This window comes from Pungitius pungitius, chromosome 1, assembly GCF_949316345.1.
Source record: "Pungitius pungitius chromosome 1, fPunPun2.1, whole genome shotgun sequence".
Classification (NCBI taxonomy): domain Eukaryota; kingdom Metazoa; phylum Chordata; class Actinopteri; order Perciformes; family Gasterosteidae; genus Pungitius; species Pungitius pungitius.
This window is the reverse complement of record NC_084900.1, coordinates 24,649,647-24,664,135: the sequence shown is the minus strand read 5'-3', so window position 1 is coordinate 24,664,135 and position 14,489 is coordinate 24,649,647. Positions and strand designations below refer to the sequence as shown.

Here is a 14,489-nt window from a genome sequence, read left to right as displayed (position 1 = left end):
AATCCTATTTGTGACGTGTTTAAAGATTTACTTCCTGACTGAGGAAAGAACAAACTTTCTACTCATTTTGTGGCACTTAACAACAATAATAAAAAAAAGAATAACCCCTGCCTTGCATGATTGATTTTATACTAAAAATATATAATAAAAAAGTTTCTCGGGTTTGCCTGAGAGATTTTAATTTTCTTGTATCTCCCATTAAGCCTATACGAGTTTTAAAGTGCGTAGTCACATGCCCACACAAGTCTTCCATCTCATCTGCTCAGCCATGGCTTTGTGCATAAAAGCCTTTCCCAGTCAGAAGATTGGCCTTAAACAGGAATTGGTTTCATTAGCATCATATATACATATTTGTGCAAATCTCAGATGTCCTTCGATCTGCGTGTGAAGTAGAAAAAGTGTTACCCATCCTGACCATCCTCTTCTTCAGCTGATTCATCTCGGCTTCATGTCTGTGCGTTCAGGTGACGCCGGCCCGTTTCACGGTGCAAGCTGTCGTGACCTCGTCAGAGCTGCGGTTCGACCGGACTCTGATGGACTTTGGCTTCTGTTCCATCTACCAATCGGTCAAGAGCAGCGTTCGCCTCACCAACCTGTCCCTGCTGCCTCAGGACTTTGGCTTCCTGACAGTTCCAGAGGTACTGCGTGAGGAACGTCCGTTTGCTTGGATCCATACAAGCAGAAACTTAGAACGTGCTGCTTTACTAGATCGTGTCAGATGTGTGCAGACATTGAAATGAATTAGACGTCCATTGTTCATCCATCTTTTCACGCATTTTTTTTTTCATTTTTTCTTTTTGTTCAACCCTTGATGTTGTAGTCCTTAGGTTTCCAGACTTGGTCGATTTCACATCCCCTGCAGTTACCGTGGAAACAGCAAATGCCGCTGAGCACCACAGCAAACACTCGTTGAGTAGACTTCAGTAAAATTACAGCCAAAGCAATAGCAGTTGGCTGTGAAGCAGTGGCAGAGCTAGCTGTGACTTAATTAAGACAGCTCTCAACGGTGGCAAAGTGAGTGAGTGAAAAGCAGTAAGGCTGTTGTCAATCCTTCATTCTTAGGAAGGCAACCTGAATCCCACTCCGCCACTAATAATGGAACAACTATCCTCACGAGTCATCCCAATTTTGTGGTACATTTCCCGGTTTTCCGCTCTTGACTTCCGGGATCATAGCGCTGTTAATAGCCCTGCTCCAATTAGCGCTGCTATATGAATAGCGCTGTTTGTCTGTATAGACTTTCTTCTGTATTGGTCTAATGTTCGTTCAGATCTGGCAGTTTTAGTGCTGTATGTTGTAGCCTGTCTAGGGTAGAACTGTGCTGATATTTGCTTAAGTGTAGGCACAAGCAGCTGACATACATCCCCAATACAAATTCTCACTCCCCATGTAAACGGGAAGATGAGAGACAGACACAGTATGAGCACTTTCTTAATGTTAAAACGCTTAATGTTTGAAAGATAATTATTGAGGGTAAGATTCATGGCAGAATTGCAGAATACACTTCCAGATAATAATACAATGAAAGATTTGGTTTAATTTAATGAAAATGAAAGAGATTCTAACTGTAAACGTGTCATTTGTGTTGCTCTTGTTCTCTCGCACTACAGTTTATTGAGCTGCAGCCTAATGATGGCTTCGGCACTCTGCTCCCACAAGAGACCCTGGAGATAGATCTGATTTTCAGTGCCAAAAAGGCCAAAGAGTACAATTTCCAGCTCCGCTGCAAATCAGGAATTAACAGGTCAACACATTTCAAATTCCAAAATGAATACATGCATGATTGCTGGCATTGCATTTGGTCCAATGACCTAAATTCCTAAAAAGTAATCAAATCAATTTCTCTGTAACTGTCCACAGAGATGTCCTCCTGTCATGCCGAGCGGCAGGTGTCCGCCCTCCGCTGCTGCTCTCCCACTCTCTGGTTCAGTTTGGGGCCACGGCCCTAGGGGACCGATCCACTGCCGTACTTCACCTGATCAACCCCTCAGCAAGCCACCAGTCCAAAAAAAACACCCCTCCAGTGGGGAAGGGCGCCGTGGCTCCTGCGACCCCCAGGCTCTTCTCCTTCAGCCTGCCCGAGGATTCAGACATAAGCATCGCTCCTTCAGCAGGCCGCCTACTGCCGGGAGAGGTCGGAGCAGCACACCGTCTTTACACGTAACCTGCAGACGATTAGTATGTCGCCAAATGCCCCTTTAATAAGGACCTGTTCAAACACAGCACGTTTGAGTTTTTGAACAAAGCCCTTTAATTTAGCCTCGTAAATGAACCCAACCGGGGGACTAGCACAATACATTTATACTTTGAATGACAATCTGCAACAGAGACGTGCCGAGCACCGATCAGAGAGCAGGCGGGTCTGAGAGGAAGCCCTTCGGTTCCACTCGGCACGGTTCTACACGCCAGCTGCCCATTGGCTCGCTGCAGATCCCTGTGCAGTGCAATGAGGCACTCTGCTGGACATATGAAGGATGTGAATAAGGGCCTTTGAGTTTTAGTTTGCACGGCAATTTGACAGCAATGAGTACAGGAAATAGTGCTCATTTTGTATTTGCCAAGTGGAGCACTATCTGACAACGTAGGTGTTCATAATAGCAAGGCAGAGGCTTGAATAGAATATAGCGAGGAAGAGCATGGAAATCTGACCGCTACTTTAAAGTACAAATACAAGTCTAGATCCTGTAAATATGAGGGATTCCCGACATGATACCCCATCCCTCCACTCACACAGAGATGTCTGCTCCAAGTGACGTTCAGGCCCCGACTGCGAGACCAAGACATCCAAGAGGAGGCGCTGCGTCTCCTCCGGCGAGCCGAGCTGCTCCGCGTGGAGGAGCTGGAGAGGAGCAGACACGCTGATCAGGAGGTACAAATAACCCCCCCCTCTCAACCTCCCTCCTCCTGCTGGGAGGGTCAGCCTGTGAACTCATCCCCTTTTCACTGTCATGTGGATGCTGGTGTTCGTACAGATTGTAGATGCTTCATTCGTCTCACCTCTGAATCCAACAATCAACTGTCTGTGTGTGTGTGTCTGTGCGCCTCCCGAGGCTTTAAAAGAGGTCCCCGTGGTCACCGCTAAAGGGAAGAAGGCATCTGTGATCCCAAAGACGAGCCAGGCCTGCGGCGGCCCAAAGACGGACCAACCAACTGAGTCACCAAATCCAGCAGAGTTGCGGCCATGGTAGGTGGCTTTCAATTCAACAAAGACCTGATTTGCTTCTTTTTTTCTTGATTTCATCTATGTTGTTGGCTGGCTTTATGCTGCAAAATTACATAAGAGTACATGTCCAGTTCGCTGGACTGAAACGCCAGTGAAGAAAATATAAATTTCAGAAAAATATGTTATTCTCTAGGAATCATCTTTCACATTCTGACTCCCAATTTATGACTTGTACTGATGCACTGAAATAAGGAAAATACAAAGCTCTTCTTAAACATTCCCTCAGGATTCCCATGACTTCTGCAGGAAAGGTTAGAGGAAGGCCTTTTGTCGTGCTAGCATCCAGGAGACGCTGTTGATTTGTTTCCCCTTCCAGGTCGGAGCGGCACGAGGAGGCCAGAGCCTCTCTGCTGCACTCCTTCACTCGCCGCTACAGGGAGAGCACCGTGCCCTGCTTCGTGTCGGACGGAGACCCCCCGGAGGACGAGCCACAGGCCCAGCCCGCGTGGAGGTAGCGCCGAGTCAGCAGCGCTCTGCGCCTCCCTGTCGTGTCGGATCTGTGATCGCGTCACAACGAACGATCTGCGCCTTGTGTTTTGATTTCACAATATTTAGTTTCCAAAATGTCCTTTTTGGCCCTTGATATTGTGTTTTGGTGGTGCACACTGCAAGATGTGTAGCCTGAGGGTCTGGACGCCCCTCAAGTAAATTGCATTTACAGCTTCCATCTCATAGTGAATAAAATGTGTGGGATTGTGTGGGAATGGATCTTGTGGCGTTGATATGTAGCTTATTTTCTTCCTTTAATGAATAGCCAAAACAGCCGCCGTCTTGGAAACATCTCGGCCGCCCCTGAAAAAGATTCATCACTTTGATGCCATGAGTTTGGAACACACTGATGAACCGAGGAAGGACTGGACGGTTAGAATCACCCGTGAAAGCCAACTGTGACCGACTGAAATCGGATTTTACCCATTTAAATGTGACCACTGGGGGTTTACCAGATGTTACTTCCCAGCTGATGACTTAACTGTCTTATCTCCTCAGCGTGACCACGATTGCTGAACCCAAACTGAGCCAGACACTATGTTTTGCTTCCATTTGTCTTTTGTAGCGAGCCAATTGTGGTGGCCAAACGCAAGATATTTTGCTTGCATCCTCAGGAATGACCTTCGATGACGGTGTGCAACGCCAGTCATTATTCACAGGCCAATATGTGTGCAGATGATGTCAAAACAGCTTTTTATTCTGCTGCTCTCCTCTCTATTGAGCCCCCGCTGAAGTGAAACCTCCAGGGTGGACGAGTGCATGTCGCGTGGTCGCGCCAAGTAATGTTTCCACCTTCCTTGCAGTGTTGAATAACGTTATGTGCGAGTTCCAAAGTCAGAAAATAGAATCCTTAACGGTCTAAACTGAGCTGAAAGAGGTGTGTTCCACTTGTATTTGGAAACATTGGTACTCATGTCTGTGTTTTTTAATTATTGAGGACTGCAACAATTATACCTCCATGTTGGTGTCTTCAATTAGTATTTATTTATAATTAATTTGACATGGACCCATGTGTCTGACATAACGTGGAATTGAATGTTCAGGTATGTGAAAAGTGAAGTGTGGAAAACACTTCTGTCTTCATAACGTCTGTTTTCATCCAGTAAGTATAAATGTTTTCTGGATGTCTTCTTTGTTTTTAAACCCAAGTTGCTGAAAAGAAGTTGATATCCTGAGGCCATTTCACTTGAAGAGTAAACATTCTTCTTTGAACTATTAGCTCAGCAACGTATTTTCCTTACAGCGCGATTAGAATGAAAGTCCTCAAGTCTACGGGTCTTGTTAATGTTAAGAAAACAAAGGACGCATGCTCTGTATTTCACAGCTTGTTGTGTTCATTATCTCCACAGTGCCTTCAACACGCTGTACCTCAAGCTGCAGTGTCCTGCTGTCCAGCCCCCCCTAGTGGTCATATCCAACAGTGCAAAGAATAGCATAGACTTCCATCAGGTGGCAGTGGGTGAGTGATTGTGGAGGTTCATGGTGCTTCAGCGTTAATGTTGCATTGTTCATCGGGCGTACATTACATTTTCCGGTACTCAGCCATTGTGTTTTTTTGGTGTGTCGTCCGTCTTCAGGAGAACGAGTGATCCAGAGGTTTACCGTTCAGAACATTTCAAGGGAAACTCTGGATGTATCCTGTCCAAAGCAAGGGTCAAAGTTTTACTAATGATAGAAAGTCATTCATGTTGTTAACTGTTAATTACTCTTACAAAATTCAACTTAGAAACTGTAGAAAATGTAAACTTGTTTGGACAGTTCACATTATAATCTGATATACATATTTCTTCTCTTTTCCTTTGGGAAGACACTTTGCTGTTGAGTTTTTCAAATATATTTTTTTCACTTTTAGCACCACATGGCGAGTACCCTATAGTCAATTTATATCGAGGAGGAGACAACTTCAGCACTAGAAAACTCCAAAACAAGCTGGATTACTAAATAGCACACGTAAGACGGAAAATGTGGGTATATTTGATTTTGCAGTGCTGTCCTAAGTAAAGTCCTTATCTTAAATGCTCCCAGCAACAGGAAATGGTCATTTAAAAATGTATTTTAACGCATTTTTAAAAAAGAGATAAGAGAGGCATGGTAAATGACATGCAATGAGTGTGGATAAGATTTGGTTGAAGCCTTTGACCCCTCAGATACACTGTTCAAGTGAGTAGTAGTGTAGTGCGGCTGGTACAGAGTAACAAGGACACTTCCCCATTGAGTGTATAATATAATATATTTATTATAATTGGAAGATAGTAAGTAATAATCATATCTAGATAGAAGTATTTTCCACATTGCACTTTTTGTACTAGTTATTTTCATATCCTTTAGACTTTTCATTAAGTGTAGTGTGTTTTTATCCTAAAATGCCACTACTACATCTATTAAAGCAGATAACACTACATCCGATAATAACATCATCACATTTAAACTGCGCTTTTCTTTGACCGCTTCCAAGCTGAGGTCATCGGTGCTGGACGTGCACGGCCCTTTTTCCCTTCTGAATGCTCTCAGGTGCATTAGACCCGGAGAAAAACACACTCTGGTTCTGGCCTTCAGTCCGTCTCTGGAGAAAAAGGTCGGTAGAATATATACCATCAGGCACTGTTTTCCGCTGGAATCCACTGGTTTGTCCTCGCCAGCTGTGCATGCTGAGCGATACTTTACACTTACAATACTCTGCTGCTCTCTAGTACTGTGAGATTTTGGAGGTGTGTAGCCAGAAGATGACCCTGGAGATGACTCTGAGTGGGGTGGGCGTGGTCCCCGCCGTCACCTCCTCCCACCCCGGAGGTGTCCTTGACTTTGGCTATGTGTTGCAGAAGGAGAGCGCCGTGCGTGTCCTGAAGGTCAGTCCACAGCGCGCTGACAGCAGAGGGAAGATAAGACGAATAAGACAAAGATTGTTGGCTTTTGAAGATATTCTCTGCTCCTATCACGTCAACTCCAGTCACTGGTTATTTGCACATGTCACCTCGAGGTTTGCAGGCTAGCAACTGACATTACGTCCCGTTTTGCCTGCAGCTGCAAAACAGCTCAGTGGTGGCCGTGGGTTTTCGGGCGCTGCTGGCCAGCCTCTCGCCCTCAAGGCCTCCGGGTGGAGCGGACAGCCTGGCCTCCCTGCTGCGGACTCCCACGGACTCTCCGGTCCAGCCTACTGTCGGTAAGGCAGAGCTAACACTGCAGAGATTCCACAGGGAACCTGAAAACTCAAACTGGAGGAGATTCTTTTTTTTTTTTACACATCTGGGTAGGAACCTGGATAAATGAGAGGAGAGGCAACAGGTGCACACAACTCCATGAACCAGAGTCTCTCTGAGAGAGACTTGCATTGATAGAATATTGACATAAAGCATTAATCGGGCTATAGAACGATGGACGAGCCTTTCTTGTACCCCGTGTAGGAACCCAGAACTTCAGCGGGCTGAGTGTGTTCAGCGCAGTTCCAGCAGAGGGCAGCGTTGCTCCAGGACAAAGCCTCGACATCGCCGTCACCTTTCGGCCCGACCACCCTTCTGTCAGCTATTCTGACAGGCTGACCGTAGAGCTCATGAATAAGGTCAGCACAACGCCGCGCACGCACAAAGACGTGAGAGAACGGAGACACTCGACCGGACCTCGATCTGAATCACAGGTTCAAAAGCATCACGGGGTCCAGGCGAAAGGCTCCGCTCGAGACGCGTCACTTTGGTTTGCTTTCTAAGGCGACCTGAACACTGGTCCGATTCTGTCCCTCAGAGCAAAGTGTGCGTGGCGGATGTGAGGGGGGCAGCTTGTTCACACAACATGTATCTGATGGGAGGAGACGCGCTGACGGTGCCCATCGAATCCCTCCTCCCTCCACTGGCAGCCAGACGACCTGCGCTCACAGGTATGCAGGCCTCCGCCTTCATCTCCTCCTCAGGGTCTTAAGAGACATGCAGTCATTGCAGAAGGCATCAATATTATCAATGGAAAGGGATTCGAGATGCCCGACCGCAGTCAGAGAAATAAAGACACGGACACAATAATAACTCCTAGACACATTGGATCATTTATGCCAGCAGGGAACCAGAATTCCAGAAGATCCAAATGTGGCACCATGTAAAGACAAGGTTTCAAAGCAATGTGAACAGTCAGGACGAAAATAAATCTGAATCAAATGCTCAGCAGACTCTTCAAGCTTGCTTGAATTGTGTGAGCCAACATAGTAAATGCTTTTTGGACCTCTGGATATCAGTCAGTAACTGTCAAATATTTATGTTTGGATCTGTTGGAAATAAATTAATGAATGGAAGCAAACGCATGTCTGCAACAGTAGAGATGAGACCATTCATCGTGTGTACGTAGGCGCACCGACATTCTAACACTACCAATCCAACGTTTGTTAATTAGCGCAGGACACAAAATACGGCTGAGCCTGGTGGGAATGTCTTCAAAGCAAAAGTTTGGATGAATGAGGATGTCGACTTTGTGTCACATTTATTAAGCGACCATGAACATGTGTAATTCCATACAATTTCCGTACAATTCCACTGACTTTAAGTAAAGAAGTAAAATGATGTTTAATGAGGCTGAATCTGGCTAAACCGCTCTATATATATATCTAGCAGAGCTGGAGCTGAAGGAGAAGCCCACCACCCCTGTGCTGGTGACCCTTCGGGCCAGCTACACTGCAGGAGTCATCACACCTGCGGTGAGGGAGCTGCAGGTGGGCTGCATCGCCACACAGTCCGTGAGGAAGGTAATGTGACATCGTCACATGTTTCATCCAGAGTACTGGGATGCATCAGGAGACGAGATGAGTTGATAAGTTGAAGCCGTAAAGGATTTAAATCCATGTGTGGTACGCTATTCTGCCATCAACCATCGATCTGACTCCTCCGTCCGTACTCTTGTCAGGGCCTCCAAAATCCAGAAAGTATTATTATCAAGCAGCAAAAACTTTTTAAAACGACATAGTTGGACCTACAAAGCATAATGTAACATAATGAAGTGAGGAGTGTCGATGCATCAATATGCAGAGGCAATATCTAGTAGCTGTGTGTACTACAAACCAGGATCCAACATTGTTAAGGAGATCTAATGTGGGGCTTTTGTTTTGAAGGTCTGTGTGTTCTTGTTTTCCAGGGCGGTGAGTTTCAGTGGGACAACGCGGCGTCCCTGCAGCAGCTCGGCTTCAGCGTGGAGCCCAGCAAAGGCTCCGTGGAGACGGGCCACAAGCGCACCGTCACCGTCACGTGGGTTCCCCACAGTGGGTACAAGGTGAAGACGAGTCCCGCGGCTGTTACTGAATAAGGGGGAAACAACCTGTACAGAGGAGGGGCATGGAAAAGTTTGCATAAATATGTACAGTATCAATTAAAGAATGGACAGAAAATAAGTGTCTGATTTTTTGCTAAATTATCTATTTTCAAAAAGTAATACAAAAGTGAAGAGCGCAAACAATCAAGGAGTCACTGTCTTTAGTTTTTTACTGTTTCAAATCTGATCCAGCTTCTGTCAGCCTTTGCACCCTTACGAGAATGAATGGCTGTACGTTGTGCTGTATCCAGTTTTAATATTAATTTAGGTCATTTATTAGGTACCTTTTATTTCAATACCACCATCTAACCTCCTGTGTTTGTGTGTGTTTCAGCCCTATGAGGTGGTGCAGACATGTTTACCTCTTACCTTGACGGGGGATGAGACCAATGTTTACAGAGTCACCCTGATGGCGTTGGTCTCCACCACGACCGACTGACCTCTACAGGGTCGGGACGCCGGCCAATTGGAAATCATCTCACACGCACTCTGAAATGTATGTGGCCAGCATGAACTAAAAATTGGATTATATATGGATTGTATTTAATCACATCAATAAAAGAGTTACTGTATGTGCTAATTGTCTTAATCATGGATTTTTCTCCGACGAGCCCGGTGGGCCACAGGTCAGGTCATGTCACAGCCTCATTTTTTTTTTTAAAGGGCCTGGTCGCCAACAGGGGTTGTGCATAATGCCAACTAAGCAGCAGGTGCTGTAAGCTCGATGGCACTAACAGTGATATCAATAACACCGGTTATCAATATTCGTAATAGGCCGGTGGTAATTACTGTATCGTTGTATTGTTATTATTGTATTGTTGAGAGCTTGAGGTCAGGTTTTGGCAGCTTCAATCCAAAGATTAGGGCCAGTGTCAAAAAGTCAAAGGTGGTTGATTTAACAATGGAACCGGGGGATCTGGGATCCTAATCGTTTACATTGGATTATCAAATCTCCAGCTCAAATGCTCTATTTAAAGGTTGTCTTGAGAAATTGTTGTTAATTCACAGTTGGGGAAATATTTCGACTGTCACAGTGTCCACTGAGACATTGTCTTTGGCCTCCTATCTTGGACCGGGCCCAGGCCTGTGCTGAACCAGAATGTTCCACTTACAAGTAGCCGCCACTAGGAGCCTCCTAATGCCCCCCCCCCCCCTGGTCCTCCTGTGGTTATGGAATTCCTGGAATGTCATGGAATTGAATGAGCTGTAGTGTATTTGAAATAGTGGAGGTTAGGGAAGTTGACCTCCCACTCTGGGAAAAGTCCTGCATTATCAACGTGTGTTATAAAAGGGTTGCTTTGAGAACTAGTTTATTTACAATAATCTGCAGAAAATGTGAAAATATTCCTGCCCACTGCTTTCTCGTTCCAAGTTCTACTTATTGTTCCTGCTGGACTTTCTATACAGCTCACTGGATAACATTTGTTATAAAAAAATAAGATTTAAATCAACTTTAGTCAAAGGAGGTATTTTTGCGACTCAAAAGCAGTTTTTGATTCTTTTTTTTTTTTTTGAATGTTAATTTTAGATTCACACTTATATTTAGTATATTTTTTTAAATCAAATTGGACTCCATGACAACATTTTCAAAAGGGAAAAACAAGATGTTTTTTAATGCATAAACTATTCCTTTGTGTAACCTTAGACCAGGGGCGTCCAAAGTCCGGCCCCCGGGCCGATCATGCCCTTTCAATGTATTATTTATGGCCCGTTAGCACTGTTAAATAAATCATAAAACTTTCAAATGCAATTGCTCCTTTAACAGACAGCATGACTTATGACTGTTTCAAATGATCATGAGGCAAAGATATTTATCATCTTCTTTGAAGTGTAAGGTTTTCCGTAAACAGTTTGTACTTTCCAGACATGAATGAAAGCAGAATTGTGTTTTTAGAGTTCTTCACGCCTGCCTGAGTGGCTTATAATTGGCATTTGAAAAATAAAGATGATTGTGACAATGGAAAATGTGTATCATTTGCATGTAACCTTTATGGTTAAAATAGGTCAGAAGGGACTGTTGGCAGCTTAACATAATAAAATCTGGCCCTCTTTGAAAAAAGTTTGGGCACGCCATGCCTTTCTATGGATTAAAACAATGCTTCCACAAACAAAAATACTCTGGACCAACTTATTGGTATTTATTAGGGCCGGGACTTTAGCGCGTTAATTACGATTAATTAATTACAATGTGAATTAAGATTAATTAATTACACAAAAAATAACACAATAAACAATTTTTACGCATTTTTACACTTATTTTTTGCACCGCGGAACGTTTCTCACTGGATGAGTTTCGGAGGACCGATTATACTGGAGCACCAACTAGCGTTCATGACTTCAGACAACAACAAACCACAGTGAACATGAACGAAGAAGCTGACGAGACCGTGTCGGTTGGCCCCGTGAATGGGAAATCTGATTATAATAAACACACGGATGGAAGCGTCAATAAGAGCGTGGTTGTGTGCAAGCTGTGCAACAAGGAATTCACATCGAGCCTCAAGTATCACCTCAACGCAAAACGATTAGCAGCTAGCGTGGACGTTAGCCCGACTACGAGTACAAGGACCCACACCCAACCCACACTGCACCAGATGACTGGTTTAAGTCCACGTCTGACAAAATAACCGATGTTCTGAATGTACTTGAAAGTATTGGTCTACTTAAAAAAACAAAGTTTACAGAAGGTCTACTTACCTATAGGCTACCTGAATTTCTGAAAGTACTATATTTCTAAATATGCTATCTCTACACTTGTCTGCTGGAATTGGTTGAACAAAAATAAAAATCCATGTGAAAAAAATGACTTCTCACTGTTCTCAGGTCAAATATTTATGCAATTAAAATGCGGTTAATTTCAATTAATTAATTACAAAGCCTCTAATTAATTAGATTAATATTTTTAATCGAGTCCCGGCCCTAGTATTTATTTAAACATTTCTTTATTAGGACATTTCAGAAATCATTTCCCTTTTGGAATACCTGATGTTACAAATATCCACATGTGAAATGTTCATTGCAAAGCTGTTCACTTGCTTGCTCATCTCCGGGCGGCGTCCCACTCTATGGGAAGCGGGCCATGTGAACAGCAGATGTCAGTAATGCCTCAAAACGGACCAATAGGATCTGACCTCTCTAAGAGATACATGCTGTAAGCATTTATCAGAGATTGGAGGAGATTATGCTAAATCAGATTACTGTACCCCAACCTGCCTATAAAAAGCAAGGTCATTATGAGCTTAGCCTCATGTAATGTCACTCGTTTTATGAAAAGTATGAGATCATATTAGGCGGTATTTGTGTTGCCGCTTTCCCTCTTTTTCTAATCTGATTTCTCCTCTGATCTCTGGCTAATACTGTGAGATAGTGCTACTTACGGTCTCTGCACTGTGTGTGTGTGTGTGTGTGTGTGTGTGTGTGTTTGTGCATCTCTGGCTGACTGTGTGTCTGTGTGTGGATTCAACCCACAGGGGCCGTAAAGGGGTTGTTAGAAAATAATGCGGGAGATTGAAAATGCTCAAAAAAAGTACATGTTCTTGGAGAACTACAATATTAAAACAACCAGAATATATTCGTTTAGCATCACGCTATTGGCCATATTAATAAAATCAAGGGATGTTTCTTAGGAGAATAAAATTAGCTGAAATCTCCTTTTAACGGTTGGTCTCATGATCATCACGTCTATTTGACAGAGTTTGACTATTTTATTTAGTACAACTGACTCAGCGCATGCGTTGACACCAGTGGCACATCGAGGCCTGGATCCTTCCCGTCCCGCTCTCCTCATCCAAAGGCTCAACGCAGACGGTGAGCGCTTTCCCCCGGGTGGTCCGAGGCGCCGCTGTAGCAGCTTCACAACACACGAATGCAGACAGGCCGGGGTGTATCCAGGGGCAACTGAATCTCACCAGCATCAACCCGAGCAGATGAGTCCCGGTGGAAAAGCCACACCTAAAAACAAAAGGCACACGCACACAACACACCCTCCATCTACCTGGATTTGTTGATTCCAAGTGACAGGCAATGTAGGCGTTGAATTCAGATGTATAACCCCCCAATATAGTGAATATAATGAACTAATTCTCCAATAACATCAACTATTTACTCAATATACGCCGATATATAAGTAAGAGTCGGGGGGTGGGGGTTCACTCGCTCAGACCCCTCCATGCAGTTATTATGGGGAAGGTATCTCTGGAGCGGACCAACCCACAGCAGAGGACTTTGAGAAGAAGTCTGAGATTCAAAAGACTGGCAGGAGCACACACACACACACACACTTATGCAGAAATTGAAATGACAAGAAAGAAAATATACAATATATTGATTTTAATAGAGACATACACACTCAGAGCGTGTTTAGCGATCAACTGCAACATGTGACTGTCAGGAGACGACAGAAAAACAGATGGGGCACAAACAGTGCATCCCCAAACGCCGGGGTTACAGCAGAGACAAAAGCGCTCTCTCTCTCTCTCTCTGTTCTGTTCTCCGTGCAAACCATAGCTGATGATGCTTTTGTCTCCCCCCCCCATCACACCCAGCCCACACACACACACTATGTTGTCCCGGTGGACGCCAAAGTGTTCCACGTCTCCAAGTAACGACTTATCCCACTGAGCATTATCCCCTCCTCGGAGCACTCTAGCAAGACTGCTGCAGATAATGATCAAGTGATCTCTGCGCTGCAGTGAAGGCCCACCCTCAAGCACTCAGCGCGGGAGGCAAGTCTCCAGTGATTTCCTGTCTTGAACTAGGACACATCAGTTCAAACAAATAAAGTATGGCAAAGTTAATATCACTCGTCAACAAAAACTTTGCTGGCGTATTTTGACTCGATTTCTGGCGACGGTGGGAGCGACCGATGACTTATTACTAATGGATCTGTATAAATTAGATCATCGAACCATGAGAATATATTAACATTACTTTGCGTAATAAAGAGTGTTTTGGATGCATGCCTGCTGGCAGGGTAGGACACGCAGCTCTGTAGTTAAATTTGAGGCACGGTCTGTTTTGGTTTGCAAATGAGACTGTGTTATTGGCTCAGGGTAGCGGTTGTTGTAACTGACCTGAAAGTCATAAGTTGTTGTAATACACAAGGCACTTTTTAAAGTTCCCAAACTTGTCCATTTCACAAGTTCACAGAAAGACACTTTGATCCGTTTCCAAAGGTTGCCTGTTTACCAATGATTTGGGCCATATGTTGTTAAGATATTTGAACCAATTATTCCTGGTAAGATATGATGAGAGTACCCAACACAACCTATAGAGCTGCGTAGGCCGCATAACAAACCCAATGGCTGTTTTTCTAACCTACTCCGGCGTTAAGAAAAGCCCATTCTCGCACCACTGCAGATTTGAACTCTGTAAATGGCCACGGCCGTATAATTAAACGCGTCGTTTTGGCAGGTAAATGTTATTTGAGTATGTGGGGTGTTACCAAAAATGGCAGTATTTCCTGATAGCCGCCGACCCTCCGCCGTGCGTTGTGACG

The 14,489-nt window shown here is 44.4% G+C and overlaps 1 protein-coding gene across 1 annotated transcript in view; it reads left to right on the top strand.

The window, feature by feature from the left end:
* The window catches only part of cfap74 (cilia and flagella associated protein 74), a 36,762-nt gene extending 27,198 nt beyond the window's left edge, over positions 1-9,564 (top strand). The window contains exons 24-39 of the mRNA XM_062563556.1: positions 465-638; positions 1,611-1,744; positions 1,861-2,134; positions 2,735-2,869; positions 3,051-3,184; positions 3,540-3,674; positions 5,062-5,171; positions 5,290-5,345; positions 6,168-6,287; positions 6,403-6,558; positions 6,734-6,872; positions 7,114-7,268; positions 7,448-7,580; positions 8,299-8,432; positions 8,819-8,953; positions 9,327-9,564. Of these exons, the coding sequence (XP_062419540.1) occupies positions 465-638; positions 1,611-1,744; positions 1,861-2,134; positions 2,735-2,869; positions 3,051-3,184; positions 3,540-3,674; positions 5,062-5,171; positions 5,290-5,345; positions 6,168-6,287; positions 6,403-6,558; positions 6,734-6,872; positions 7,114-7,268; positions 7,448-7,580; positions 8,299-8,432; positions 8,819-8,953; positions 9,327-9,431 (2,229 nt within the window). The 3' untranslated portion in view covers positions 9,432-9,564. The remainder of the gene's footprint in view (positions 1-464; positions 639-1,610; positions 1,745-1,860; positions 2,135-2,734; positions 2,870-3,050; positions 3,185-3,539; positions 3,675-5,061; positions 5,172-5,289; positions 5,346-6,167; positions 6,288-6,402; positions 6,559-6,733; positions 6,873-7,113; positions 7,269-7,447; positions 7,581-8,298; positions 8,433-8,818; positions 8,954-9,326) is intronic.
* Positions 9,565-14,489: the final 4,925 nt, after the last annotated feature.